The 27,044-nt window shown below is 47.5% G+C and overlaps 1 protein-coding gene across 1 annotated transcript in view; it reads left to right on the plus strand.

Annotated features, from left to right (window-relative positions):
• The first annotated feature begins 3,855 nt into the window (after nt 1–3,855).
• Nucleotides 3,856–27,044, plus strand: part of NAT8L (N-acetyltransferase 8 like) — a 34,697-nt gene continuing 11,508 nt past the window's right edge. Inside the window, exons 1-2 of the mRNA XM_070751460.1 lie at nt 3,856–4,293; nt 18,166–18,330. Coding sequence (XP_070607561.1) covers nt 3,942–4,293; nt 18,166–18,330 — 517 coding nt within the window. The 5' untranslated portion in view covers nt 3,856–3,941. The remainder of the gene's footprint in view (nt 4,294–18,165; nt 18,331–27,044) is intronic.

The raw sequence follows: 27,044 nt of genomic DNA on the forward strand, positions 1-27,044 counted from the left end.
ATGCCACTCTGAGAGTGAGGTGGCAGTCTGTAAATTTGATAAATAAAGGAAAATTGGAATTTAGTTTAAAAAAAAAGGAATTGTGGTGACAGCTTCTTCTAGATGGCACTGATTTCCCATAGAAGGTAATTGAATTTGGATGAAATCCTAGATGTTATTTGGCTCAGGATGTGAAGCTTCAACTGCAAACCAGAATATGCCGTTTATTTGGCATAATGAAGAGCTGGCTGTTAATTCTGGTTTTATATTAACGTGGCCCGTGTGCCTCCCTTGTGCCTTAGAAGAGCTTGGGATGGAGCTCGGCTCAGTGTCAATCAAGAGGCATAAGGATAAAATGTGTGTTGTGATATTGTATGCCGTCCCGAGTCTACGGAGAGGGGCGGCATACAAATCTAAATAATAATAATAATAATAATAATAATAACAACAACAACAACAACAACAACAATAATAATAATAGGTTTGCATCTTTGTGTGGCTGTTAAGTGTTAAGGAGTGTGCAGAGTAACCTCTGAGTAGTCAAAAATACACCTACCCAGAGGAAACCTGCAGGTGGCAGATATGCAGCTGATAGACCAGAGATACTAGTAATAATTCAGCAATACAATCCAGACACATTCAGTATGTAAAATATTATTTACTTTGGCAACTAGCTGAGTCAAGAACACTCCTGGTCATACACAATTACATCAGTCATAACTCTCAATACATATACAATACTATGAGCCTTACCCGTTCAGCTTACAAATACATTAAACCGGCATTTGAACACGCAGTTCTTACTACAGCATAGTCGGAAAGATTCGCCCAGCGCAGAAATGGTTTCATGAGCAGAACCAGGAGGGGGACCGACAGGGCCTGCATGTCCTTGTGTCTCCCTGGAGGGAGGCCATAGAACGGGACGGAGATGACGTGAGAAAATAGGGAGTGTAGAAGAAACATCCTTCTTTCTTGTGTGTAAGTTTCATTGTGTTCAATAAATAACTGTTGAAGAAAAAAAACGTAGTGCAATACTTTCTGGGCGACCCAAGATGTAACTGGCTCAGTTCACATGACAAACCCAAACGGATCCGGCAGCTTTATTGCAAGTTATAAAGACCCCAGAAAGTGCGATTTCAGCTCTGCTCAAGGGCACATCTGGCTCACCTGCCTGCCAGGAGAGAGTGAGGTTGGCAGGGGCTGAGCTTGGCCAGAGTGACCGCTCCGTGGGGCAGCTGCCTGCTCTGTGCACCAATGTGAACTCAAGTCCAAAGAGGGTTTTCTTCCATGCAAAGCACCAGGAAGCCGTATAGAAGTCTCAATGCTGATGCTGGACAAGAGAGAAATATAGACAGATGGATGGATCATAGGTGTGGACAGAGAGACAGAAGTAATGGACGATTGGATGACAGACACAGACAGACAATGCTTTTTCCTGAGTGGCATCTTGAGCTGATGGGGGGGGAGTTCTGAGTGCGAAATACTCCTCCCTCTCCACCAGCCCCAGAGAGAGGGGGGGGGGGGGCTCTGAAAACATCAATTTCTATTCATGTTGCAAGAGCCTTGGTGGCGCAGTGGTAGAGTGCAGTCCTGCAAGCTGCTTCTGCATATCGCTGGCTGCCAGCAGTTTGGCAGATCAAATCTCAGTAGGCTCCAGGTTGACACAGGCTTCCTTCCTTCCTTCCTTCCTTCCTTCCTTCCTTCCTTCCTTCCTTCCTTCCTTCCTTCCTTCCTTCCTTCCTTCCATCCATCATGCAACACTGCAGCCTCCTTCAGCTAACTGCTAGCTGTGGTTCAGCAGTTCGAATCTCACCACCAGCTCCAGGTGGACTCAGCCTTCTGTCCTTCCGGGCTGGGTCAAATGAGGACCCCGATTGTTGGGGGCAAGAGGCTGAGTCTGTCAACCGCTTGGAGAGGGCTGGGAAAACACTAGGGAGAGGTCTATAAGTCTACATGCTGCTCTTCTGCTGCTCAACCCCCTTCTCCCCCGGGGCAGAGTCCGGGGCTGGCCGAGAGGGGAGGGGGAAGGGGCGCTGCAGGGCAAGTCAGCCAGAGGAGCCCCAGAGGCGGCCGAGGGAAACGGGAGAGCCCGCCAGGCGCGAGGAAGAGGGGGCGGAGGGTCGGGCGCCGCCGTGGCTGCTTCCCGGCCTTTGCAACGCGGCTTGCGAGGCTGCGCAGCGCCCGCGCATCTCCCTGGCGCCGCCACGCGGCATCCTCGCCCGCTCGCCCAGGCTCTCCAGCGCTGCTCCCTGGGCGAGGGCGGGGGGGAGGAGAAGCCGAGGGCCCTGAGTCCCTCCCCCTCGGGGCTTCTCCACCTGGACCCTCCTGGCTCCGCCCCCTCCGCTCCTGTCGGTGGGGAGGGGGCGTACGTTTCCCTCCGTGATTGGGCAGCGTGGGCCCAATGACGTCTCTCTCTGCCCCCTCCTCCTCAGACGCCCCCCTGCTCTTCCCTTCCGAGGGGGCGGGGCCATTCCTGCGCTGATGGGGGAGGGCGGGGGGAGTCCGTCCCGTCTGCCATGGAGGGGGGGAGGGAGCCCCGCTGTCTGCCCCCCCCAGGAAGACCCAGGCCCCCTTTGGACCCCGGGAGCAACCCAGCCGCCCTGCCCTCGGGGGTCGGGGAAGGGGGCAAATTCAGGCCGCTCAACACCCTCCCCCACCCCGTCCAAAGGGTCCCAGCGGCGCCTCTCCAGCTTGGGCCCCCTACTCTTCCGTCCCCCGTTGCAGTAGAGTCGGTTGTGGCCGTCGCAAAGCGGGGCTCCCTCCGGAGGGATGAGGGCGCATGGCGTGGGGGGGAGCGGGGCTGCGCTTCCCTCCACCGTCCCGGCGCTCCAACCCCGAAGCCCCGCTTCCCTCCTCGGCAGGCTGGAGGGGTCCTGAGGGTGCCCCACTGCTTGGGCCGGGAGGGGGCAGGTCCCGCGGGAGGCCATGGGGGTCCCAGCCGGTGCCTCCCTCTCCCCTCAGGGGCCAGAGGGGCCGCGCTCTGCACTCGGGCTGGAGCCGGGCGGGGAGAAGGGGCTGCGGGTGGACACGGGGCGGCTGCAGGCAGCCAGGACTCCTCCGGCCCCGCGGAGGCGGAGTGGGGTCGGGAGCGAACAGAGCTCCTCTGCCGGGCGGCTGGCTGGCTCGGCCGGGGCCCCGAAGTAGGCGGGCTGGCGGGCGTCGGGGAAGCCTGCGCGGGACTGCGGCACCCAGGCAGGCAAAGTTTCTGCCGTGTCATCCGAAGGGGCCTCCGGTCGGACTCCGAAGGCGGCTGAGCTGGGCCGCCAATAGTTACACACACACACACACACAGAGAGAGAGAGAGAGAGAGAGAGACCCGCTTGGCCCAGCCGGCTAGGAGCCCCGGGCCACAGACGCTTGGCCCAAAGGGGACCCAGCCACCTGCACTGACGGGCGGGCCGCCCCCGGGCTCTGCCGCCGACCCCAGTCGCCCCGCGCCGCCCCGCTCGGGGGGTGAAGCTTGGAGGCTCCCTTGGCCCCGTCAGCCCCCGATCTCCCCCTCTATCCCTCGTCCTTCTCCCCCTCCCTTTCCTCTCTGCCCCTCTCCTCCCCTCGCTCCCCCGCCCACTCTCCCCCTTTCCCCCTCACTCCCCCCTTTCCTCCCCTCTCTCCCCTGCCCACTCTCACCCTTACTCCCCCCTCTCCCCCCCAGTGCCTCTCGGCCGGCCAGGAGAGCGAGCAAGGAAGCGCGGCGTTGGGGAACCCACCCCCCTCCGCCAAGCCCTTCCCTCCCGCGGCCGTCGGGCGGATGCAGGGCGGCGCGTGGCCCTCTTGCCCAATGAGCGGCGGCGCTAGGACCCGGGAGGGGGGCAGGGGGGGAAGAAGGCCGGCCCGAAACTGCAGCAGCGCCGCCGCCGCCTTATAAAGTCGCCCCGACTGCGGCGGAGCCTCTTTTCCGCCTCCTCCGCTGCCGCCCCCGCCGCCGCCCGCCTGGCCTCCCCCCCCGCCCGCGGCCCGTTTGCATGCATTGCCCGCCTCCCGCGGAGATGGTGTGCGAGACGAAGATCGTGGCGGCGGAGGAGCGAGGGGCGCTCGGGGGGGCCGCCGCCAAGGAGGCCCGCCTGCTCGGAGCCCCCGCCGCCGCCGCCCCGCCGATGTGGCCGCCCGGGCCCGCCGCCGCCTGCCCGCCGCCGGGGCCCTCGTGCGGCGCGGGGGCGGGGGCGGCGGGCCTCTCCATCCGTCCCTTCCACCCGGCCGAGGGCGAGGCGGCGCGGCGCATCTTCTACGAGGGCATCCTGGAGCGCATCCCCAACACCGCCTTCCGCGGCCTCAAGGACCAGCCGCTCGCCCAGCTCCTCTACGCCGCCCTGGCCGGTGAGTCCGCCGAGCGCCCGCCCGCCCGCCCGCCCCCGCTGGGGGAGCCTCGGGACCCCCGCCGCCCTCGGCTCGCCCGCCCCACGACCCTCCCAGGCCCCAGACGGCGGCGGGAGCGGCCTTCGCATTGCAGCAGGCGCGGGAGGCGGGAGGCGGAACCGGCCGGCGGACCGCCACGTGCTGGCCGAGGAAGGCGGCCGGCCGGCGGGAGGAAGGCGGGGAGGCAGCCGGGGGTGGAGGGTCGAGGGGGGCTTCGGGAGGCTCCTCCGGCGGGGCTTTCGGGCAGCGGCGGCGCCTGGAGACCTTGGCCGGCGGGGAGCCGACGCCTTCAGCACCCTGGACAGCGGCCTCCTAAGTCCCCGCCGGGCCATTAGCCGCAGCGCTTAGACTTATAGGCCGCTTCCTGGTGCTTTGACAGCCCTCGCTCAGCGCTTGACAGACGCAGCCCCTGGCCCCCAACACTCTGGGTCCTCGTTTGGCCCACCTGGGAAGGACGGAAGGCTGAGTCAACCTTGACATAGGCAGGCAGGCAGACAGACAGACAGCATTTAGACTTATATACCGCTTTGCAGTGCTTTTACAGCCCTCTCTAAGCAGTTTACAGAGTCAGCCTCTTTTCCCCCAACAACTTGGACCCTCATTTGACCCACCTTGGAAGGGCGGAAGGCTGAGTCAACCTTAAGCTGGTCAGAATCAAACTGGTGTCAGAGGGCTCAATTTGCCTGCAATGCTGCATTTGAAAAAAGGAAGGAAGGGAAAGGAATAGCAATGGCTCTTAGACCTATATACCGCTTCGTAGTGCTTTGACAGCCCTCTCTAAGCACTTTAAAGAATCAGCCTCTTGCCCCCAACACTCTGGGTCCTCATTTGACCCACCTGAGAAGGAAGAAAGCCTGAGTCAACCTTGAATTCCCAGGGCCAGTGAAGGATTCTAGGTCTTGAGGTCCAACCCATCGTGAAGCTGCCAAGATGGAGCAATGGTGGTCTCCTCACTCTGAGCTGATCTTGCCCCATAGAGCCAGAACCTCCCCTCGATGCCCTAGAGCAGGGATAGGCAAAGTTGGCTCTTCTATGACTTGTGGACTTCAACTCCCAGAATTCCTGAGCCAGTCATGTTACCTCTAGAATTCTGGGAGTTGAAGTCCGCATGTCACAGAAGAGCCAACATTGCCTATCCCTAGGTAAGCTCTTCTATGACATGTGGACTTCAACTCTCAGAATTCCTGAGTCAATCATGCTAGCTCAGGAATTCTGGGAGTTGAAGTCTACATATCATAGAAGAGCCAATTTTGCCTACCCCTGTCCTGGTGTCCAACAGCCCCCTGGAGAGCATCATCTCCAGTCTCAGCCTCCCCAGGTTCAAGAGGGGCTGCTGGGAGTTGAAGTTGCGGAGGTGGAGATTAAATTATGGTACTTAGGGATCTTAGATGATGCTCTGGAGCACAGTTGGTGGATTTACGGCAGTGGTTCTCAACCTTTCCAATGCCGCAACCCCTTAATACAGTTCCTCGTGTTGTGGTGACCCCCAACCATAAGCCTAGCACCAATTCTCCCAACAGAGCTTGAAGCTGATTGGCAGGGAGGTCAGAGGGACACCCCCCACTGTATGTGCCTGAATGGTTGGATTGTAAAAATATGTTCCAAGGCGCCAGAATATAAGCTTTATTTCCTAACACCATGGGAAATTTGTCTTCCCCCCCAAGGGTCTTAGGCGACCCCTGTGAAACGGCCGTTCCACCCCCAAAGGGGTCCTGACCCCCAGGTTGACAAGCACTTGTTTACAGGAAAGTTGACATTTTGCCCAACCCCCCTTTCAAACCACGCGCCTGCCACAAATTCTCAGCCCAAGGCACGTACTTAATGGGCAAGAAAGACCATTAATGGTTACCAGTTAAAAATTAAATGTGGATGAGATGCTTTGTGGGTTATTTGCATTGCCATCAGGGTCCCATGAACATTTAGCTAAAGTCTTAGAACCTCCAAAAGCCCAGAAGGTTATTTAGTTTGGTTTTATTACCTTACTTACTGTTTTATTACATTAGTCTTAACCATTTGGGACAGTTTTCAGTGGGTTCTGCTGATAAATTACTTAGGGATCTGCAGTAAAGTTTTGGCCCAGGTTTTACATTACAAGAAAAGGGAAAGAAATTAAAATGAACGCTCTGTTTTGTTTTTTCTTAAGCCATAAAGCTTGCAAACCCAAGAAGGGAGGGAATCATGTCGTATTCCAGGGAGTTTGTCCTGAAATAAATGATATTTGGAGGAGGCAACCAGAAGTCTCCAATATTGCCCTGAACTCTTTTTTTGTAACTTTAGCACAAGTGGCTGAACTGTTTAAAGCAGGGGGGCCACCAACCTTGGCAACTTTTAAGACTTGTGGACTTCAACTCCCAGAATTCCTCAGCCAGCTTTGTTCATTCCAGCAATTCCTCAGAGGAATTCTGGGAGTTGAAGTCCATGAGTCTTAAAGTTGCCAACTAACTTAATTTGTTCCGTGATGTAGAAAAGTTTATAAGAAGAAGCAATTTTTCCCATAGGAATCAATGTAAAAGCAAATAATGTAAAAGCAAATAATGCGATTGGGGAAACCACAGGGAGGGTGGAGGCCCTGTCTCCTTTCAGGAGATTCCTAGAGAGGCCCCACAGAGGCTTCTCCCTGCCTTTTCTGGCCCTGTTTCCTGCCAGGAGATTCCTAGAGAGGCCCCACAGAGACTCCTCCCCACCTTTTCCAGTTACAGTTTTGGAGGCTGGGGTTTGTAAGTGGAAAATGGTTCTTGAGAAGAGGCAAAAGAATCTTGAACACCCGGTTCTTATCTAGAAAAGTTCGTAAGTAGAGGCGTTTGTAGGTAGAGGCACCACTGTACTTGGTGATACACCCTGTTAAACATTTCAGAAAGTTACGAATCTTTTGCAGGGAATCTTCCTCCAAGGAAGGAAGGAAGTAGCCAGAGTTAATATGAAGCTTTAATGCAACTGCTGAGGTCTCCAGGAGAGGTGACTTCTCCATACTGCTCATCCTGGGCATGTCCAGGAGATGTTTGGGTGGGTTATCAGAGCTTGCAAGCAGAGCCCTATGAAGTGAAGACTTTCAGTAATGGGCTGCAGACCCCATGGTGGGGGGGAGATGCACGCAGTGGGGGTAGTAAGTTTATGCACTGTTTATGGAATACTTAATAGTTTTTTTATTGTCCTTCCTTCTATAGTATCTTAGTATGATCCTTAATTACTCTTAAAATAGGAAATGATTAAATGGTATGTTTTTACCCCTAAGCGTTTGAATCGTTTTAATCATTATCACTTTTATAGCAATTAAAGAAAATTGAGCTACTTGCCTAATCTGTTATCCTACTGAACCTTGTGGGTTCAGTACAAAATTTTATATGTTCCTGTGCTCCTCCACAAATAATGCTGTCTATCATTTGTCCTTTTTGTGGCTATTCAAATAACGGGACTTAATCCACTGAAAAAGAGTCCAAGCACCTATTGGAAAACTTATCTTGGTCGGTAACTCCCACCCACTCACATTACTTTTAAGCCACCCCTGGTCACATGATTGTCCGACCACTCCCACCTGGTCACATGGCTGGCAAGCCACTCCTACACGGTCATATGACCATCAAACCACACCCACACAATAAGCCATGCCCACAATGTGGCAGTAAAAATTTGGGTAGCCCATCACTGAGTGAAGTCCACTTTGGGGCCCATGATAGAAATCACTAAGCAACCGATCTGCTTATCGGACAGAATCCAAGATTTCTTTTTCATCGCTAATGGGCAGGCCTAGCTGGGAGGGCTACTAAATGTGTTTGCTTATTTGTTTATATATACATATACAATACATATACATATCAATACATACATACATACATACATACATACATACATACATACATACATACATAACAATTTTTAAAACCACTTTTTGTCTTGGACAAAATTCAGGGAGGAGCAAGATAAAAGAAAACAATGATCTCGGTTTCAAATCAGTGTTTTGGGACTGAGCGTCATGTCAACACTGCTCGTGTATGAAAAGGCTGTTTGGGGACATTTTTGTTGCAAGAAAAGTCGGTTTTCTGGCCCATTTTCATCTCGGGGTTCTTGAGAAGGGTGTTCTTGGGTTTCCCCTCTGCAGAGTCTCTGTTTTTGAGGATCTCCTCTGTTCAAATTAATTGGCAAGCCACCAAAGGCTGCTTGGCTAAGAAAGTCTAGTTCAGTTTTGGCCACCGTTTCTGCCTGACTACTGTACTCTAATTCGGAGCTGGAGTTTGACTAATCGGTTTGCAAAGGGAGGCGTTTCATTAATGCTTTTCCCTCCTCCTTCGCAGAATGATTAAATATTGTGCTTGAGGCTTCAGGTAGAATAGGAGAATATAGTAGAATAGGCGCCCTGAGTCTTTGGAGAAAGGCGGCATAGACATCCAGCCAAATAAATAAATAAATTTTCTGGGTTTTTTATTTGAATGGAACATTGTTTATTTATTTTTATTTATTTGTTTTGTCCAATACACAATAATACACAATGAGGGATACAGAGGATATAATCAGGTAGAATGTATTAAAGGGGGAATAGAGGGCAAAATAAAGGAGTAAAATGTAACTATGAGAGAATAGCAGGAAAAGATATAGGGAAAGAAGAGAAGAAATAGGAGATATAGGAGAGACAATAGGGCAGGGGACGGTAGGCACTCTGGTGCACTTATGTACGCCCCTTAATGACCTCTTAGGAACTTGGTGAGGTCAACCGTGGATAGTCCAAGGGTAAAATTTTGGGAGTTAGGGGATGTCACTACAGAGTCCAATAATGAGTTCCACGCTTTGACAACTCAATTACTAAAGTCATATTTTTTACAGTCCAGTTTGGAGTGGTTAATATTAAGCTTGAATCTGTTGTGTGCTCTTGTGTTGTTGTGGTTGAAGCTGAAGTAGTCTTTGACAGGCAGGATGTTGCAGCATATGATCTTGTGGGCAATACTTAAATCATGTTTGAGGTGTCTTAGTTCTAAGCTTTCTAGACCCAGGATTGTAAGTCTAGTTTCGTAGGATGTTCTGTTACGGGTAGAGGAGTGAAGGGTTCTTCTGGTGAAGTCTCTCTGGACATTATCGAGGGTGTTAATGTCAGAAATGCAGTATGGGTTCCAAACAGATGAGCTGTATTCGAGGATGGGTCTGGAAAAAGTTGTCCTGTTGTGGCTGCTTGAATTTTGTGGTTCTGTTATTGCTGTTTTGACTATCGTAAACCACCTGGAGTCTATGGAAGTACAATAGGTGGCAAACAAGCCTATTGTAATCAACGACTTTGTAAAAGTAATTTTCCCCTGAATGACTCCCCCTTGCTGTGTGTTCCTCGCAAGCACAACAACGCTCCGGGTTTTCCCAACGTCCTTTTCTTGAGAAAACTGAACCTGACGCAGAGAGATAGAAGGGACTTTACAGCCTCTAAGATTAGACAGGCTTCAACACCAGGATAAATTTTAACATTATAAAGTGGAACAAACCTTTGGAAACTCACCAAATGTTTGTCATGGTGAACGGAACAAGGTTTACAATGAATCTGTGCAGATGTGACTTGCAGCTTATCTAACCAACTCCTGTGTGGCAGTCATGCAGCAGAACGAGCTACTCACACAGGGCTAGGTTGTTAAAAAGGAGGTTTGCACACAAAGACCAGTTTGTAGAGGATGATCACAAGGTAAATAATCAGGGCTCCTTCAGATGGGTGTTAGCAATGGACTGCACGATTGGCAGTCTCAGAATTTTATTTTGACCAGTTTCCTAATACCAAATACGGTTGGTGCCAACTTTCTCCACTCTCTGCATGTAGTTGTCTGTTTCCATACTCAAGGAACGATCGAGGCTTTTTAAGAAAATGAACTCAGAAGGAGCATTGGCATTTTTGAAAGGTTGGCCATGTATCACACAGACATAGGCAGAAGCAGTGAAAAGTGCTGACCAGCCTGGTGCAGTGGGATGAAAAGAAGAAGAAGAATGGAATGAAGATTGCAGAGAGGGAAAAGTTTTCTGCATTAACAGGAAAAAATCACGGAGTTTTGAGTGAAACACGAGACAATGGGATGGATCGATTTAGAGAGCGGAGTTCTGGTTTTGTTACTGTGATGTTTAAGAAGGTGATGACGTATCCATTTCAAATACTTTTAATGACTTTGGGCTGTAAATAAAATTTATTTGATTAAATTTTGAAATAAAATACTTTAATGCAGTTGCCTGAGGAATTCTGGGAATTGAAGTCCATTAAAATTGCTGAGGTTGAGAAACTCTCCTTTAATGGCTGGAGTGTTTTGGTTTAAGGAATATTTTGCTTTTAGGCAGAATTTAAAATTTAAAAAATAGGCTTGGTTACTTAGGTTACTGTAATGTCATTGTATTGTACTGAATAAGAAAGGAGGATCATAAATTAAGCCCATATTTCCAGTGTTTTCTGTTACCAATGGCCAGTCAGATACATGCAGTCAAATACTGCATTCACAGAGGGATAAAATCAAGTGAAGTCTCAATACCATTTTATAAGGCCTTGTTGAGGCCACACTTGGAATCCTACATTCAGTTTTGGTCACCATGATGCAAAAAGGATGTGGAGACTCTAGAAAAAGTGCAGAGAAGAGCCACAAAGATGATTAGGGGACTGGAGGCTAAAACACAGGAAGAACGGTTGCAGGAACTGGGGCTGGCTAGTTTGATGAAGGAAAGAACCAGTCTTCCAATATCTCAGGGGTGGCCCCAAAGAAGAGGGAGTCAAGCTCTTCTCCAAAGCACCTGAGGGTAGAACAAGAAGCAATGGATGGAAGCTAAACAAGGAGAGAAGCAACTTAGAACTAAGGAAGAAATCCCTGACAGTGAGAACAATTGATCAGTGGAACAGAAGTTGCCTCCAGAAGTTGTGAATGCCTCAACACTGGAAGTTTTGAAGCAGATGTTGGACAACCATTTGTCTGAATTGGTGTAGGGTTTTCCTGCCTAAGCAGGGGGTTGGACTAGAAGACCTCCAAGGTCCCTTCCAACTCTGTTATTGTTGTTGTTGTTATTGTTGTTGTTGTTATTATTATTATTATTATTATTATTATTATTATTATTATTATTATATTTAGGTAGGGAAAGTTTATTTATTGGTTTAGATTGCCCTGTAGGAGCACAAGATGGTGACCTTGAGACAGACAGGATCAAACTGTTGGCAGGGGGCAGAGTCAGCCTGCAATGCTGCATTCTAACCATTGGGTGGGAAGGAAGGAAGGAAGGAAGGAAGGAAGGAAGGAAGGAAGGAAGGAAGGAAGGAAGGAGACATCTTCCATGAAAGCAGCCTGGAGGGCAAAGCAGTGTCCATAACAGCTTTGAGCTCTTCAAATGTTGTGTTCCTCAGCTGATGTAGACTTGTCAACCTTGTCCTGATCTTGGTCTTTGCTCTGTAACTAATCCTTTTATTCGGTGGTTCTGCTTCTGCTATTTTAAACTCTGAACTGAATTATGCTTGAGGAATTATTTCCGCTGACAGTGTTGTATCCAATTCTTCTTTTTTTTAATTTGGGTCTTTTCTCGTGAAGAAAAACTGCTTTCCTGCTTTCTTTCTGTACCAGTTAAGATCTTCCCATTAGATGCCATGGTTGCTCTGATCCCTTTTGCAGTTAGTGGCTCTCTAGAGGTGGTTGGCTTAAGGTTAGGTTAGGTTTATTGGATTTATATGCCACCCCTCTCCGCAAACTCGGGGCGGCTCACAACAATAATAAAAAACAGTACAGTACATAATACTAAATCCAATGCCCACCCATCTAGTTACAATTTAAATTAATAATCTCATAAAAAACAGTATATATAAAAAACAGGCACACAGTCAATCAATCAACAAAACAACATGGGCAAGGGGGAGGTGTTTTAGTTCCCCCATGCCTGACGGCAAAGGTGGGTCTTAAGGAGTTTACGAAAGGCAGGGAGGGTGGGGGCAATCCTAATCTCAGGGGGGAGCTGGTTCCAGAGGGTCGGGGCCCCCACAGAGAAGGCTCTTCCCCTGGGTCCCGCCAGACGACATTGTTTAGTCGACGGGACCCGGAGAAGGCCAACTCTGTGGGACCTAACCGGTCGCTGGGATTCGTGGGGCAGGAGGCGGTCCCGAAGGTATTCTGGTCCGGTGCCATGAAGGGCTTTATAGGTCATAACCTATAAGGATGCTAAGGCTCCAGGCAATGTCCAGTTCCCCTCAGGATCCCTGACTGGAACCTATTTATGTTTTTATATGTTGTAAGCTGCCCCGAGTCTTCAGAGTGGGGCATCATGTAAATCCAATAAAGAAATAAACACATTTATGCAGCCTGGGGAGCTACAATACCTGCTGTAGCAGGCTGGGCCAGCTTTGTCATCCAGGTGTAGCCCACCTTTTCAGGATTGGCCCATGGTTGGTAGGTGGAGCTGCTAGCGACCTCCAGTTAGTAACTAACACTCAGCTCGAGTGAGGAACAATGATCCACTGCCAGGTTAGTCTGACCAACCATTTTTTTAAAAATATAGCAATAGCATTTATGAAATGGAATAGAATGGAATAGAATTATTTATTGGCCAAGTGTGATTGGACACACAGTGAATTTGTCTTTGGTGCAGATGCTCTCAGTGTACATAAAAGAAAAAGAGACATTTGTCAAGGATCATGAGGTCCAACACTTAATGATTGTCATAGGGGTCAAATAAGCAATCAGGAAACAATCAATATTAATAAAAATCGTAAGGATACAAGCAACAAGTTACAGTCATACTGTTATAATTGGGAGGAGATGGGTGATAGGAATCATGAGAAAAAACTAGTAGTAATAGTAGTGTAGACTTAGTAAATAGTTTGACAGTGTTGAAGGAATTATTTGTTTAGCAGAGTGATGGCATTGGGGGGAAATCTGTCCGTGTCTAGTTGTCTTGGTGTGCAGTTATAAGGGTCGGAGTTGAAACAGTTTATGTCCAGGATGCGAGGGGTCAATCAATATTTTCCCCACCCTCTTTTTGACTTGTGCAGTCTACAGGTCCTCAGTGGAAGGCAGGTGGGCAGCCGTTGTTTTTTCTGCAGTTCTGATTGTCCTCTGAAGTCTGTGTCGGTCCTGTTGGGTTGCAGAACCGAACCAGACAGTTACAGAGGTGCAGATGACAGACTCAATGATTCCTCTGAAGAAGAACCCTTTTGCTGGTTTAAATGAATTCAGTTTTCCTGCCCTGATTGGATTCTATCCTCAAGTACTGAAGAAACGGTGGCGATTCATGGAATGTTTTCAGAAATCTCCCAAAACCTCTGGCGGACTGAAGGGGCCCTGAGAGAATAGCAGAGAGCAAATGTCAAACCCATCTTCAAAATAAGAAAGTGGGAGGATCTTGGCAGGTCCTTTGTGAGTTGAGCTTGGAAAAGAACCTTGAACAGATGATCAAGCAGCAGGCTTGTTTCTGCTTGGATGACCATGGTAGCAGTGACAGGAACCAGCATGGATCTATTGCCAAGTAATTGTGGGGGGCAAAGATTACACAGAGCACCACTGGGTTCTGTCCTGAGCTTCCTCTCAACATTTTCATTAATGACTTGCAGGAGAAAATCGAAGGGAGGCTTTCAAAAGCTTGCAGAGAGAACACAAGGTTAAAAGATAAGCTGAGACTTTACAGGAAGAAGATCAAAAAATATCTGGGCAGCGTTATGCCAGGCTCTTCACTAATAGACACCCCCCCAGTGAGTTAGAAATGCAAATTCAAACACACACACACAGGGGCAGAAGAAATGAAAATAGTTTATTCAAACCATTTTTAAAGCACACACTTTAAAAAGAGCCAAATTTCTCTCACCCAGATAACAGTCCTGGAATGCGGCAAAAACAAAAGAGCAATTGAGGCAGCTGTGAATCCTCACAACCACCCCCTTCTATGAGTCCACAAGAGTTGGTTAACTGTGAAGTGTCCAAAAAGTCAGTAGAAGTCCTGGAATAATCCAAACATTAGCAATGGTCTTTCTCCAAACGGATAAACGCCCACACGCGCACTCCCCAATGCCCGTAATTTATCACCAAACCTCAGCAACAGGTGTTCTCCCTTATCTTCGATGATATCTGCGCAGCTGGTCCCTTCTTGCCATGAGCCTGCGCATATGGGCATCTACCAGCGGATCCTCCTCCGACTCTGACGTCTCATTAATGGGAGCATTAACTGATGGGCTGGCTGCACCCATCTCTCCGTCTGATTCTCCTCCCCCACTTTCTGACCTTGGCAATGAATCTTCACTATCAGAATCTGCTGGCAATAACACACATCTCTGTGAACCCAAGAATTCCCCTGAAGCAATGTCCAAATTCCCCGTTGCAGAAGCTGGCCCAGAGCCGACCACAACAGGCAGGATAGAACAAGGGGCTGAAATAAAGAGGTTGAGATGGAAGAAAAAAAGAAATGCGAAATCCTGAGTAGGAAAAATGCCAGGCTCAAGTGTAGGGTGTGGGAGGTACTTCAATTTTCGGTCTAAAGTTTTATACCCTAAGGAATAGATGTGCAAAGTTTCATTGGAATGGAAGGTGGTCAAGTGGAGAAGATTCTGAAAATTGGTCCACTTGAGAAAGAATGGCCCGAATGAGGAGCCCCCATAGAGGAATGCAGGGGGCTCTTGGCTCAGTCTGACGGAGGAAAATGTAAAGCAACTTTGGCACTTGGGCTAAAAGAATGACTTAGCACCAATCACACACACACACACACACGATTCTGGATGTTGGGTAGATTTTGTGTTACTTTTAAATCATATTCAGTCACACCATGCTGCGTATAAATCAGCCGAGAAATATGAAGCCTGTGATTTATGAAGCAATTTCATAGTTACCAGAAGTAGGAGTTGCACTTTAATGCACAGTAGGTTAAGCCTATTCTGGGCTACCAACAGCAAATATTGAAGTGTAACGTGGAAAAATTGGACCTTCAGATTCAGCGAAAGGCATTAAGTCGTGGAAGACTCACGCAACCTTTCAGAATTAAAGTGGGAAGAAATTTTTATAGAAGGGAGGCAGATGGGGGAGCAATCTGGAGAAATGCTGCACAGTTAACTCTCAACTTACAACTGCTGGTTTAGTGATCGTTCAAAGTTACAAAAGCACCGGAAACAGTGACTGAGGACCAATTTTCACACGACAACCATTGCAGTGGCCCCGTGGTCACCTGATCAAAATTCAGAAGCTTGGCAACTGACTGTTATGCCTGGCTTCATGTTACGAGCCCCAATTAAGTCCGAAGTGTAAATTCAAACACACACACTGTTGTAAAGTAAACAAAGAGTCGGTTTATCAAAAGAAAATATTATGTACACACGCACTTTAATCAGCCAAAGTGCTCTCCCACAAACCACAAGCCTGGAATGCTGTGAAAAGCAAAAACAAAAGCAGGGTAGATAAAGGCAGCTGTGAAGACGTCACAGCCACCCCCCTTCAAGAGTCCTCAAGCTGCACTTAACTGTGAAATATATTCAAAAAGTCCTGTTAAATCCTGAAGCAGTCCAAAAATCAAACAGCACTCATCTCTCACTAAACAGATAACCTCCCACGCACGCTCTCAGCGACACTGGCAATTTATCAGCAGCCCCATTAGCCTAATTGCCCCAGCCACAGGTGTTCTCCCTTATCTTCTATAACACTTGCGCAGTTGTTCCCTTCTCATCATAAACCTGCGCCTGCGAGCATCTATGAATCCCTCTTCCTCTGAATCTAATGATGATTCACTAATGGGGTCATTAGCTAATGGGCTGCCTGTCACTACCTGACCATCCGATCCTGCTTCACTCCCAGAATCTGCCTTTGACACAGAGTCCTCACTGTCCGAAGCGGTTGGCAGCAAAACCAGTCTCTGATAACATGAGGATTCTTCAAAACCAACACCCACAGTCCTTGGAGCAGGAACTGGCCCAAAGCCAACCACAACACTGACCCATATTTATGATGCCACGGATGATGAGACCACGGACTCTGCATCATCGGAGCTGATCTGTCACAAGCCACTCCTAACTCTTAGGACACAGAACTTCAGATAATGACAACTTCGTCAAATTCCTTTTGGTGATGAAATCCATTCGATGTGCACACTGTTAAGGCTTGAAGGCCTTTTTTTTTTCTTTTCAGAACTGGAAAGATAAATGAAAAAACAGAAGAACATTCTCCTAGTTTTGATGCTCCTAGTCAAGTAGTGGAGAAGAGCCATAAGACCAGTAAAGTCTTAAAATACCAAGAACCAGGTTAATCTGAATTTTATTGCCTGTTAACTTATAAATGGGACAGAGGTGCTGACTTGAATACAAAAGAGATCAGTTAGAAATATGTAACTGTAGGTAATGAATATTTTTATTTATTTATTTATTTTATTTTAATTGGATTTGTATACTGCCCCTCTCCGAGGACTATATATATATATGTAAGGTACATGCACTGATATATGTAGGAACACGGAGCTAAAAAAAATTATTTTTTTTAAAAAAAGAAATAAATCTGAATTTTGTCCTGGTTCGATTTTGGAGGAAGTTAAGCTTCATTTTGTAAGGCAGAGAAGGCAGTTTACTCAGCTTCCTTTATGGCACATGTCACTCAGCAATGCCAAGATACTTCAGTGGTTGACCATGTAGAGAAATCTTTTAAAAATCATTGTAATATAACCGGTGGCCTTTAATAGTGGCGAAGGGCGTGTAGGGAGAGAGTACAGGTCAAGTCAAGAATAGCCATTTTTCATTTTTCTTCTGGCTGCACACATGGAAACATTGGTGGTTGTTGTTGTTGTTGTTGAAGAATGGCCAATATCTTAATATAGTTGGTCCTCAACTTATAAACACAACCAAGCCCCAAATTTGTGTTGATAAGTGAGACAATCGTTAAGTGAGTTTTGCTCCATTTTACAACGTTTCTTGCCACCATTAAATGTATCCCTGCAGCCTCAGGAGAAGGGCGGCAAAGAAATCAAATAAGTAAATTAGCTAGTTAGTTAGTAACCTGGTTATTAAGTGAAGCTGGCTTGACTTAGCTTCTCGGAAGGGTGCAAAAGAGGATCACAGGAAACTTACTGTCATAAATATGATCCTATTGCCAGGTGCCTGGATTTTAATCACATGACCAGGGGGATAATGCAATGGTTGTAAGTGTGGAAAACTGTTGTGGCCCATCCACATCCTGCGCAGCTGATCATGGATTCTGAGGTTCGAGAGACAGGTGTGCGTTGGTATGCGAGGCCGGAGTACTTGCCAGCAGAGTCTGAGAGCTCGGAGAGGGTGTGGGGTCAAAGATTGAAAGCAAACTAGGGCTTGTTGCACCTCCAGAGGTGCCCAGGAGTGACTCAGGAGAAGAGGAGGAGCCTCTTCTTGATGCTGGGGTACGCAGAGTAGCTAGAAAGCAGGAGTGGCTGAGCAAGAGGAAGTCTCTGCATGAGTAGATCTCTGGAACACTTGGCCAGGCCTTTTGGCTATTTAAGGGCAAGCATCATGACGAGCCCATGGGGAAGTCAATGCTCAAATGTACCCGATGGACGATCAGTTCTGGCTCTTGGACTATTTACGTTGAATTACAAAGTTAGAAAGTGGAATCTTGTTCCAAGCATCTCCTACTCTTTCAGTAAAATAATATTTTCTCATGTTGCTTTTGATCATGTTCTTTTAAAATAATTGGCTTTCTCACATATGTTGCTTGCATTTACAATGTTGTATGCCACTCTAAGTGGCTTCGAGAAGGGGGGGGCTAGAAGTCTAATAAATAAATGAATAAATCAGGGAAAAGAAGATAGACAGACTGTGTTGTGTCAGTCACCTTCAGCCCAGTAGGGAGGGATGATGTTCCAAAGTCCTCCCAAGAGCCTCCTCTCTCCTGACCTCGTTTCTCTCCCTTGTTGTCTTCACAGTCATCTGCTTCCTGGTGACCAAGTCCTTGCTGGTGATCTGCTGCCTGCCCGTCTTTCTGATGGGCGCCAGGTACTACTTCAGCAGGAAAGTGATCCTCAGCTACCTCGAGTGCGCTCTGAACACCGACATGTCTGACATTGAGCAGTATTACATGAAATCCCCAGGTGAGTGACGCAACCCACCCAGCACCTGACCCACCCCACCCCACCCCACCCCGTCCTTTGTGAAATGGACTGAATTTAAACATCTGCCCTGATGGGTGAAGGGCCCGGAATTGGTCCAGAGCAGAGATGGCAAAGCTTTTTTGGCTCGGGGGTCAGAAAGGCAACGGTAGCACTCATGTGTGTGCCCACACCCATAATGCAATGCCCTCTCCCCGTGGATGCGCACACACAACCCACACACACTGCCTCAGTGCTACAGAGCGCTACACACCAAGACAACTAGACACCGTTTCAGAACGTCCTCCTTCTTTGCTTCTTGTGCCGAGAGACAACAGAGAGGTTCTTCCCCCTGTCACTTCTCTCCCTTCTCTCCCCCACTTTAGAGTTAAGAAGAGGTCCGTGAAAATATCTACTGACCTCTCGCATCCTGGACATGAACTATTTCAACTCCTACCCTCAAAACGTCACTACAGAGCCCTGCACACCAAAACAACTAGACACAAGAACAGTTTATTCCCCGAGCGCCATCACTCTGCTAACAAATAATTCCCTCCACACTGTCAAGCTATTCACTAAATCTGCACTTCTATTACTACTCATCCTTCCTATCACCCCATCTCCTCCCACTTATGACTGTATGACTGTAACTTGTTGTTTGTATCCTAAGATTTTTTATTAATATTTTTTCCTCATTGTTTATTTGACCCCTATGACAATCATTAAGTGTTGTACCTCCTGATTTGTGACAAATGTCTCTTTTCTTTTATGTCCACTGAGAGCATCTGCACTAAGGACAAATCCCTTGTGTGTCCAATCACATTCGGCTAATAAAGAATTCTGAAGCCTCCAGACTTCTGGTTGGCCTGTTGGGCCGTTTTTTGCCATCCTCAGGCTTTAGGAGGCTTTCAGTAAGACAAGTCTCTGGGAACCTGAGCATTTGCCTAAGCCAACGTCCAAATTCCCCATTGCAGGAGCTGATCCAGAGCCAACCACAACAGGATGGATCTATGTTGATCCCAGGCATGCTTAAATTCAGTCACTGTGAATTGACCAACCCCGTCTGCTGGAAGTTTGTTCCAAGCATCTAATTGGGACATCTCCAGAGGAGGAGGAAACTTATTGTAGCCTCCAGCATTCCCCTCCCTTTGCGTCCATGACTTTGAAGAAAGGATAATTCTGTAACTCGCGGCCACTTGGGGTGGGGCAGATTATCTCAACGGGAGGGGCGGATTTAAAGATTTTGGAGTGTGGGCATGCCTTCATTTATTTGAAAAATATCAAGATTTCCCTCAGCAGATCCTGACGTTAGAACCAAATGAGTAAATCCCCAAATGAGGTTTTATCTGCTGCTGATTTTAGGGGACACTGTGAAAAGGTTTTGTTTAAAACGTGTTTACAAGGTTCCTTGTATCATTGTGCTTAATGTGGTGGGGATGAAGCAGGAGGAAACAGCTTCAAACAAACACACAAAGCAATTTAAAAACAAATCACGTTCACTACTAACTAGAAATAAATCCTATCAGAAGTGAAATTCAGGCTTTTGCTGCCAATGAAGTCAGTTTCTCCGGGAAATATGATTGCTTGGAGCCTTCAGAGAAATAAAAGGGTGGCTTTTGAATGTATATTGAATCCCTTGGGTTGTTTATATTGAGATACTTGGATTGGACATTCCGTATTTAAAATGTGTGTGTATGTCTGGAGAGGAATCGGTAGATCTTATCCTGTTTGAGGGAGTTTCCAGATGTTTGGCGCCAATTACTGAATAATTCTTACTTGTTGCTTAACCGATCAGGTCTTCATATTTTATGTGTCCCCAGGGAATTGGGCAGCCTACAAATTGAATAAATAAATAATTAAATTGTAGGCTTTTAAGGATCCTCTTCCATTCGGTCTATTAATATTCTTGTGTAATATATTTCTACATTCCAGCTATTGATTGAGCCACATAAGAAATGTTTTTTGAAAATACTGCAATAATACTTATTAATTATTACTATTCAACCAGATAAGCTTAATAATTAATTAAGAATTAAGAATATAAATATTTGATTTAAATCCACTCCATTTAAATCACAATTTAAATCACTAGTAAAGGCTTGATTTAAATCACTTGATTTAAATCAGTAGTAAACAGGCTTGATTTAAATAATCATTTATTGATATTGAAGTTTGATTTGACTGTAGTAAGTTTTGATTCTGAATAGAGGTGATTGATATTAAATTAATTAGCTACTGAAAAGATATTAAATTAGCTTTGAGTAGATATTAACTAAGAAAGATCGCTAAACTATATTATTGTGAATATCATATTGGAGATATATAAACAGAGAACTAGCAATACCATTTCATTAGATAGAAACTTAAACAACTAAGTTTAATAATTAAGAACAGAGTAAAACATATATATTGCTATTGACTGATATTTACTTTTCTGTAACATTTTGGATTAACTAAAGTGGAATAATTGGATTAATTGAAGTTTAATGTACAGATTCTGAATAGATATGAAGTTAGGAAGAGTTGCTTGGGAAAGAAACAGTGAAAATGTATTCAAAAAGTATTTCAGATATTTGGGGCAAATTCGGGGGTTTCTGTTATAAACAGCCCCTTATTTCAAATCAAGGTTTTGTTATCGGATCTTCCAGGATTACGACTTACACAACTGTTCATTTATACATCGTTAGGAGAAGCCCTGAAATAACTGACACGTGACTGTTTTTCACACCGCTGTTGTAGTAACACCTGGGGTCACGTGATCCCAATTCAAGAGGCTTGGCAACTGACATGGACTCATGACAGTTGCAGGGTCCCAGGAATCATGTGAGTCCCTTCCCCCCCTTATGTCACCTTTCGAAAAAGAAGAAGCCACATTCGCTCCAGATTGCAGAGATTCACTTAACAGCTAAACAGACATTTTGGGGGCTCAATTGTGTCCCATAGTCAAGGACCACCTGTTACGTTCATCAAGGATTCCCTGTTACCTGTTATGTTCTAGCACCGAGACCCTCAGGAATCAAAGGCAAACCACGGGGTGTAGACAGTATTGGGCAGCTACTTAACGCGCTACATGGAGGATCCTTGGCGGATGGAGCAAGTGGATGTGGTCCCGACACGTGCATACACACGCCTCATGCAAGAAGGGCGGCAGATAAGTCCAATTGATAAAATTAAGATTTGGCTTCTGCACATGCACAGAAGCCAAATCTCATGAAATTTCGGCTATTTTCGCTGGGATTTTTGCTTCCATGCATGCGCTGAAGCAAAAAACCAGTGATTTTCACCGGGAATCTGTCTGTTTGTGCCGTTCCCAGGCTGAAATCTATTTTTTGTGCCGCTCCCTGGCCATTTCCACTGGCTGGACGGCGTCCCACATGTGGGGGAAGGAGCATATGACTGAGCATAGATAATAAAAGGTTTACTTGTACAAGGAATTTATATTTACAAGTAAAGGCTTTCGAATAAAGTAAAAGTCTCTAAATGTCATTGCCGGAATGAGCAGGGAGAGTATTGTCAGCTGGCAAGAGTCTCAGAAAGAGAGATAAGTACAATAATAATTACCCAGCTGTAAATAGTCAGAAGCAAAGATGCAGAGGAATAATCTTGAAGACCGGAGTTTTTTGAAAGCCAGAAATGTCCTTTCAAACACAAGACGGATGATCATGAAACTAAAAGCCAGAATGCAATGTGTTGTTCTCTGCAATGTGGGGTGGTTCTGCTCATTCTTCACAGTTTTTAAGACCATGACCCAGGGTATTATTGAGCATGACCCAACAGCCAGCATTCCTACTCCTCAGTGACTCTCCTCTTAGCCAACCATTCATGTCTCCTAGATGCCTTGTGTACTTGGGCATCCAGAAAAGGCTCCTGCTCTTCTCCTGAGTCACTCAGCACAGGAAATGCAAAGTCATTCCTCACAGGACGTGCTGAGTCACTCATCCCGGGAAGAGCAGAAGGCCCTGGCTGTTGTTCTGACCCTGACCCTCATCTTCTCCACTGTCCTTCTCAGGTGTCAGGAACACAGGGCGCCTGTGCTGCGCCTCCACACTCTCTGGGTCCTCTGAGTCCCTGATTTTTTGTGCAGGACAAGAGTGAACCACAACACTACCAGTGTCATTTCACAGGCTTTGCTGCTGTGTGTGTGTGTGTGTGTGTGTGTGTGTGCGTTGGTGTGCAGGTGTTTGACTATCCAGTGAAAATGCCGACTCTTCCCTTGAAAGACAGACAGGCGTTGAGAGGCTTTGAGGGAGGAGTTGCACGAAGCCTTTGGGGACAGAACAAATTGGCCAAGTTTTCAAAGCAATCTGTGGCGGTTTTCCTCGTTTCCTTTTTTCCTTCTTTGCGAAATGGGTTGAAGGCATTTGCAGGTCATGCAGAAAAGTGGGGTTCTTCTTGTTGTTGTTCTTCTTCTTCTTTTCCCCCTTTTGTCAGCTGCAAACTTGGAACTCTTTGCGAAGTTGATTTCTAGTCCACCGAGGTTGGCGGTTCTTCCACTGCACTGCAATTGAAGCAGGAGGAACAAGGCCTCATTCATAGCACAATGCTTCACACACACACACACACTAAATTGCTCTGGCCCTCTTCCACGGAGAAAAAGAGGAAAGCACACGGAAGGAAGCCTTGGATTGAAGGTGGCCAGGGTGGAGAGGGCCAAAAGCTGCCAGCTTGCGTGTGTGTGAAGCTCCACACCTGGTGTGCGTGTGGGAGGCAGAAGGGACGGGGCTGGGTCTTGCTGGCATGCAGGGCCCTTCCAGCCTGGGGTGTAGAGATCACAGGCATGGAGACGTGGTGTCTGGAACAATGCTTTGGGTAGGTTGGGAACATCTCTCTGAGGTGAGCAGAGCTGCCTCGTGTTTCAGAATCTCTCTCTCTCTCTCTCTGGACCTGCAAGTTTATTATAATGGCTTCCTTTCAGGGCTGGGAACAAAAAGAGGTCTGCTGGGGCGACGTCAGGACTATGGGGGTGGGGGGGGGCACAGCGTTGGCACCTGGTGTTTGGCCAGGAACACGCAGACTCATAGTGTGTTGTGGCCAGGCGCGTTTTTTGTCCATGGAAGAGATCCAATCAGCCGTGACGAAGACCTTGCGAGAGGTCCCCGAAGATGTCTTCCAGGGCGCATACCGGTCATGGCAGAGTCGCTGGAAAAATGTGTAGAGGCCCAAGGACAGAACTTTGAAGAATTTTAAGTGTTTGTGCAAATCTGTTCACTATATTACTTTAAAAAAATATAATTGCATTACTTTTTGAACGCACCCTGTATATATCGCTTCACAGTGCTTTACAGCCCTCGCTAAGTGGTTTAAATCAGGCCTGGGGAGTCTGCATGCATGCACACACACACTCACACTGTGTCGTCTCTGGCGGTGGGCAGTTTGCCAAGTGCATAGGGTCAGCCAGGGCCCATAGGAGGCATCCTTTAAATAGGTCTATTGTCATTCAAGGCACAGTTTACTTAAGCAAAGTAGGCATGAATGGGCTTCCAGAAATGCCTAGGTGGAAGTGTAGCTGTCTCACAACCCCACAGACACACAAACACACCCTCCCCCTTCCCTCCCAGCCTTGTGTGTTGCTCTCCGCTGAACTCTCGGCTGCTGCAGGCTCCGCTGTCACAAATCCGCCCGTGTAGGTTGTTTTTCAACAAACGTTTCAGACACTTCAATTACTATTTTAAAAAACGCAACTTAGACAACTGGGTCCTAACATGCATTTTTGTGCTCAAGGAGAAGTGGTGAGAAGTTGATAACCCCCTTCAAGCGAATCCTGAGATTCATTTTTTTGCAGAGGGAGGGGAAAGACAGAAATGGTGGTGGTGGGCGTTGAAAGGGGAAAGCGGGAAGGAGGCGGGATGTCTGCACAACAGAGGCAATTTTGGGAGGGTCCGGAGCCTCTCGGTGCCACTGAACACAATGCACACCCAGAGAAGTGGGAGGGATGACAGAAGAGGCGAGAGGGGAGCGGGGGAGCACAGGCAGCAGGGAGAGGTTGACGGGGGTGGCAGGAGCGAGAATTAACGCCCAGGAAAGGAGCAGAAACAGAAACAAGAGAGTGTAAATAGTTAGGAGGGGAGAAGTGGAAGAAAGGGAGGGAGGGAGGGAGGATGGAAGGAAGGAGAGTGAGAAAGAAAAAGAAAGAAAGAAAGAGAAAGAAAAAGAGGAAAAAGAAAGGGAAAGTGGCAGTGGGGAGTGAGAGGAAAGGAAGGAAGGAAGGAGGAAGAAAGGTATGAAGAAAAGAGAGACAGAGAAAGAAAGAAAGAAAGACAGACAGACAGACAGAAAGAAAGAAAGAAAGAAAGAAAATAAAGAAGAAGAGAGAGTAAGAAAAAAAGAGGAAAGAAAGAGGCAGGGGGAGCAAGAGGAAAGAAAAGAAAAAATAAAAAAGAAGGGAGAGAGAGAGAAAGAACAAAAGAGAGTCAAAAAGGGAAAGAAGGAAAGAAAAAAGGAGGGAAGAAAGAAAGAAGAGGAAGAAAGGTATGAAAGAGAGACAGAAAGAAAAAAGGAAAGAAAGAAAGAAAATAAGAAAGAAAGAAAGAAAGAGGAAGGAAGGGAGAGAAAAGAAAGAGGCAGGGGGAGCGAGGGAAAAGAAAGAAAAAGAAAGAGAAAAAAGAAGGAAGGGAGAGAGAAAGAAAAAAGAGATAAAAAGTGAAAGAAAGAAAGAGGAAGGAAGGAAGAGAGAGAGAAAGAAAGAGGCAGGGGGAGTGAGAGAAAAGAAAGGAAAAGAAAGAGCAAAAAGGAATGAAGGGAGAGAGAGAGAAAGAAGAAAAGAGATAAAAGGGGAAAGAAAGAAAGAAAGAAAGAAAACAAGGGGGGGAAACTGCAGGAGCCAAACAGAAAAGAGGAAAAGCAGGGAGGAGAAGAAAGAGACGCAGAATAGAATGACAGGTGAAGGTGAAAGAGAAATAACTCAGTGGACTCTGAATTCTTTTTTTTTAAAAAACCTCTCTTGACCGGCCTTGGAGAGTCCGAGTGGCGGGAATTCTCTCCCACCTGAGCAACATTAAGAGAGGCCGGCTGGGGGATTCTGGGAATCGAAGGGTTGGACCCCCCCCTGAGCTATCTATCAACTGTGAATGGTGTTTGGGGGGGGCTTCTAGACCTCTCAGCTTTAGGCAGAAGGGTTGGTCAGAGACAGGAGGGGGGTCCGACCTTTCTCTGCCACCGAAATGCTCCTGGAGATCAGCACAGATGTGCAGACGTCCGGCAGACATGTGTGAGTGTCCTCGTGCAAGATTTAGTTTTTGCGCATGTGTCCGGAGCCAAATCTCACCTGAGGACACGCAAGCAAGTGAGATTTCAGCCATTTTCGCCAATATTTTTGCTGAGCGAAAGCAAAAAATGCCAAAAATGGCCGAAATCTCTCTCACGCGAGCGTCCTCATGCGAGGTTTCGTTTCCAGCGCATCTCACATGGGAGCCCATGTGCACGCATTGGGGTGTGGAGACGTGTGCACATGGACTCCATTTCTGCTAACAGGTCGCTGATCCCACTGGTATCGTGAGGTGCAACTTGCTAATAGGTGAGAGACCCTCCTCCTGTCGCGGTTCCCCAAAAGCCCTGGAGCGGCCTTTGCCGATGGCACTTTGCCCGTGGAAAGGCAGGCCCCCTTGACCTGGATTCAAGCGTCCATCTCCAAGCCTACGTTGGCTGCTCTGCTGGCTGATAGATGCTCAATGTTGCGTAGCTGGACAAGAATGATAGTGAACTGGACCGTGTCCACACCGAATCCCTGGTGGTTCTCTGTGGGAACGAGGTGCCGCAGTTTCCCTGCTGTGCTCAAGCGGTTTGAAGCGGCTGCTGCTGCTCCCACCTGCCTCTCTACGGTTTAGAGGACCTCTTGTCCTTTGAAGCCAGTTATGAGCCCCCTAGGAAGAAGTGAACATTTCGTGCGCCCCCCCCCCCCAAACTCTCTGCTGGGAAGATTGTTTGCAATATTCAGCATGTTTTTGCTGAAAAAAACTCAAGCGGCTTATCAATGTGATTGGGGTGTAATGTGTTTAAGTGACGCCTTAATTTATTTGGTTTCATGCTGTCTGTTGCCAACATTTTTAGATCCAGTAAACATACCATTCTTTCCTCGTCTCCCACCATAGTCACAGTGAAGCCAAGCACTATGTACGCGTCATCGTATTTCCTTGTCTTAGCTTTCAGGAGACTAATGTTTGTCTTATCATCTCCGTCTCTCTCCTCTTTTCTTTTCATCGCTCCTCAATATTTTCCCATGGGGGTCTCTTAAGGGTTTGTTATCTGCACTTCATATCCTCCTGCTCTGTGCTGTGGGCTATTGCTCGGTGCAAAAAAACCCTATTCCCTGCGGCAAAAAAAGCACATTCCCCGGGGTAATGCGCCCCCAGCATCGCTTCATGCGCCTTCCAGGGGGGCTCATCCCACTATTTGAGAAGCACTGCTTTAGCTGATATGCTAAAAATGGCATTTCAGCCTGAGAAGACCTGACCTTCTCCATTCTCTACCGCCTCTCTTTCCAAGTACATCTTTTGAGAAAGAGGAGGTGGGTTTTTCCCCCTTAGCTCCATCTCCATGGAGATTGGGGTTTCTCCTGACCCCTCCCCACTCCTTCCTTTTTGGTTTCTTCTTTGGGATATGACAGCCCACCCACCATTTCAGAACTTCCTTCTTCTTGGCTTCCCGCCTCTTGTGTAGGGAGAAACAATGGAGAGGTTATTCCCCCTGTCGCTTCTCTGATTTCTCTCCCCCACTTTCCC

The sequence above is a fragment of the Erythrolamprus reginae genome, chromosome 4, assembly GCF_031021105.1.
Source record: "Erythrolamprus reginae isolate rEryReg1 chromosome 4, rEryReg1.hap1, whole genome shotgun sequence".
Classification (NCBI taxonomy): domain Eukaryota; kingdom Metazoa; phylum Chordata; class Lepidosauria; order Squamata; family Dipsadidae; genus Erythrolamprus; species Erythrolamprus reginae.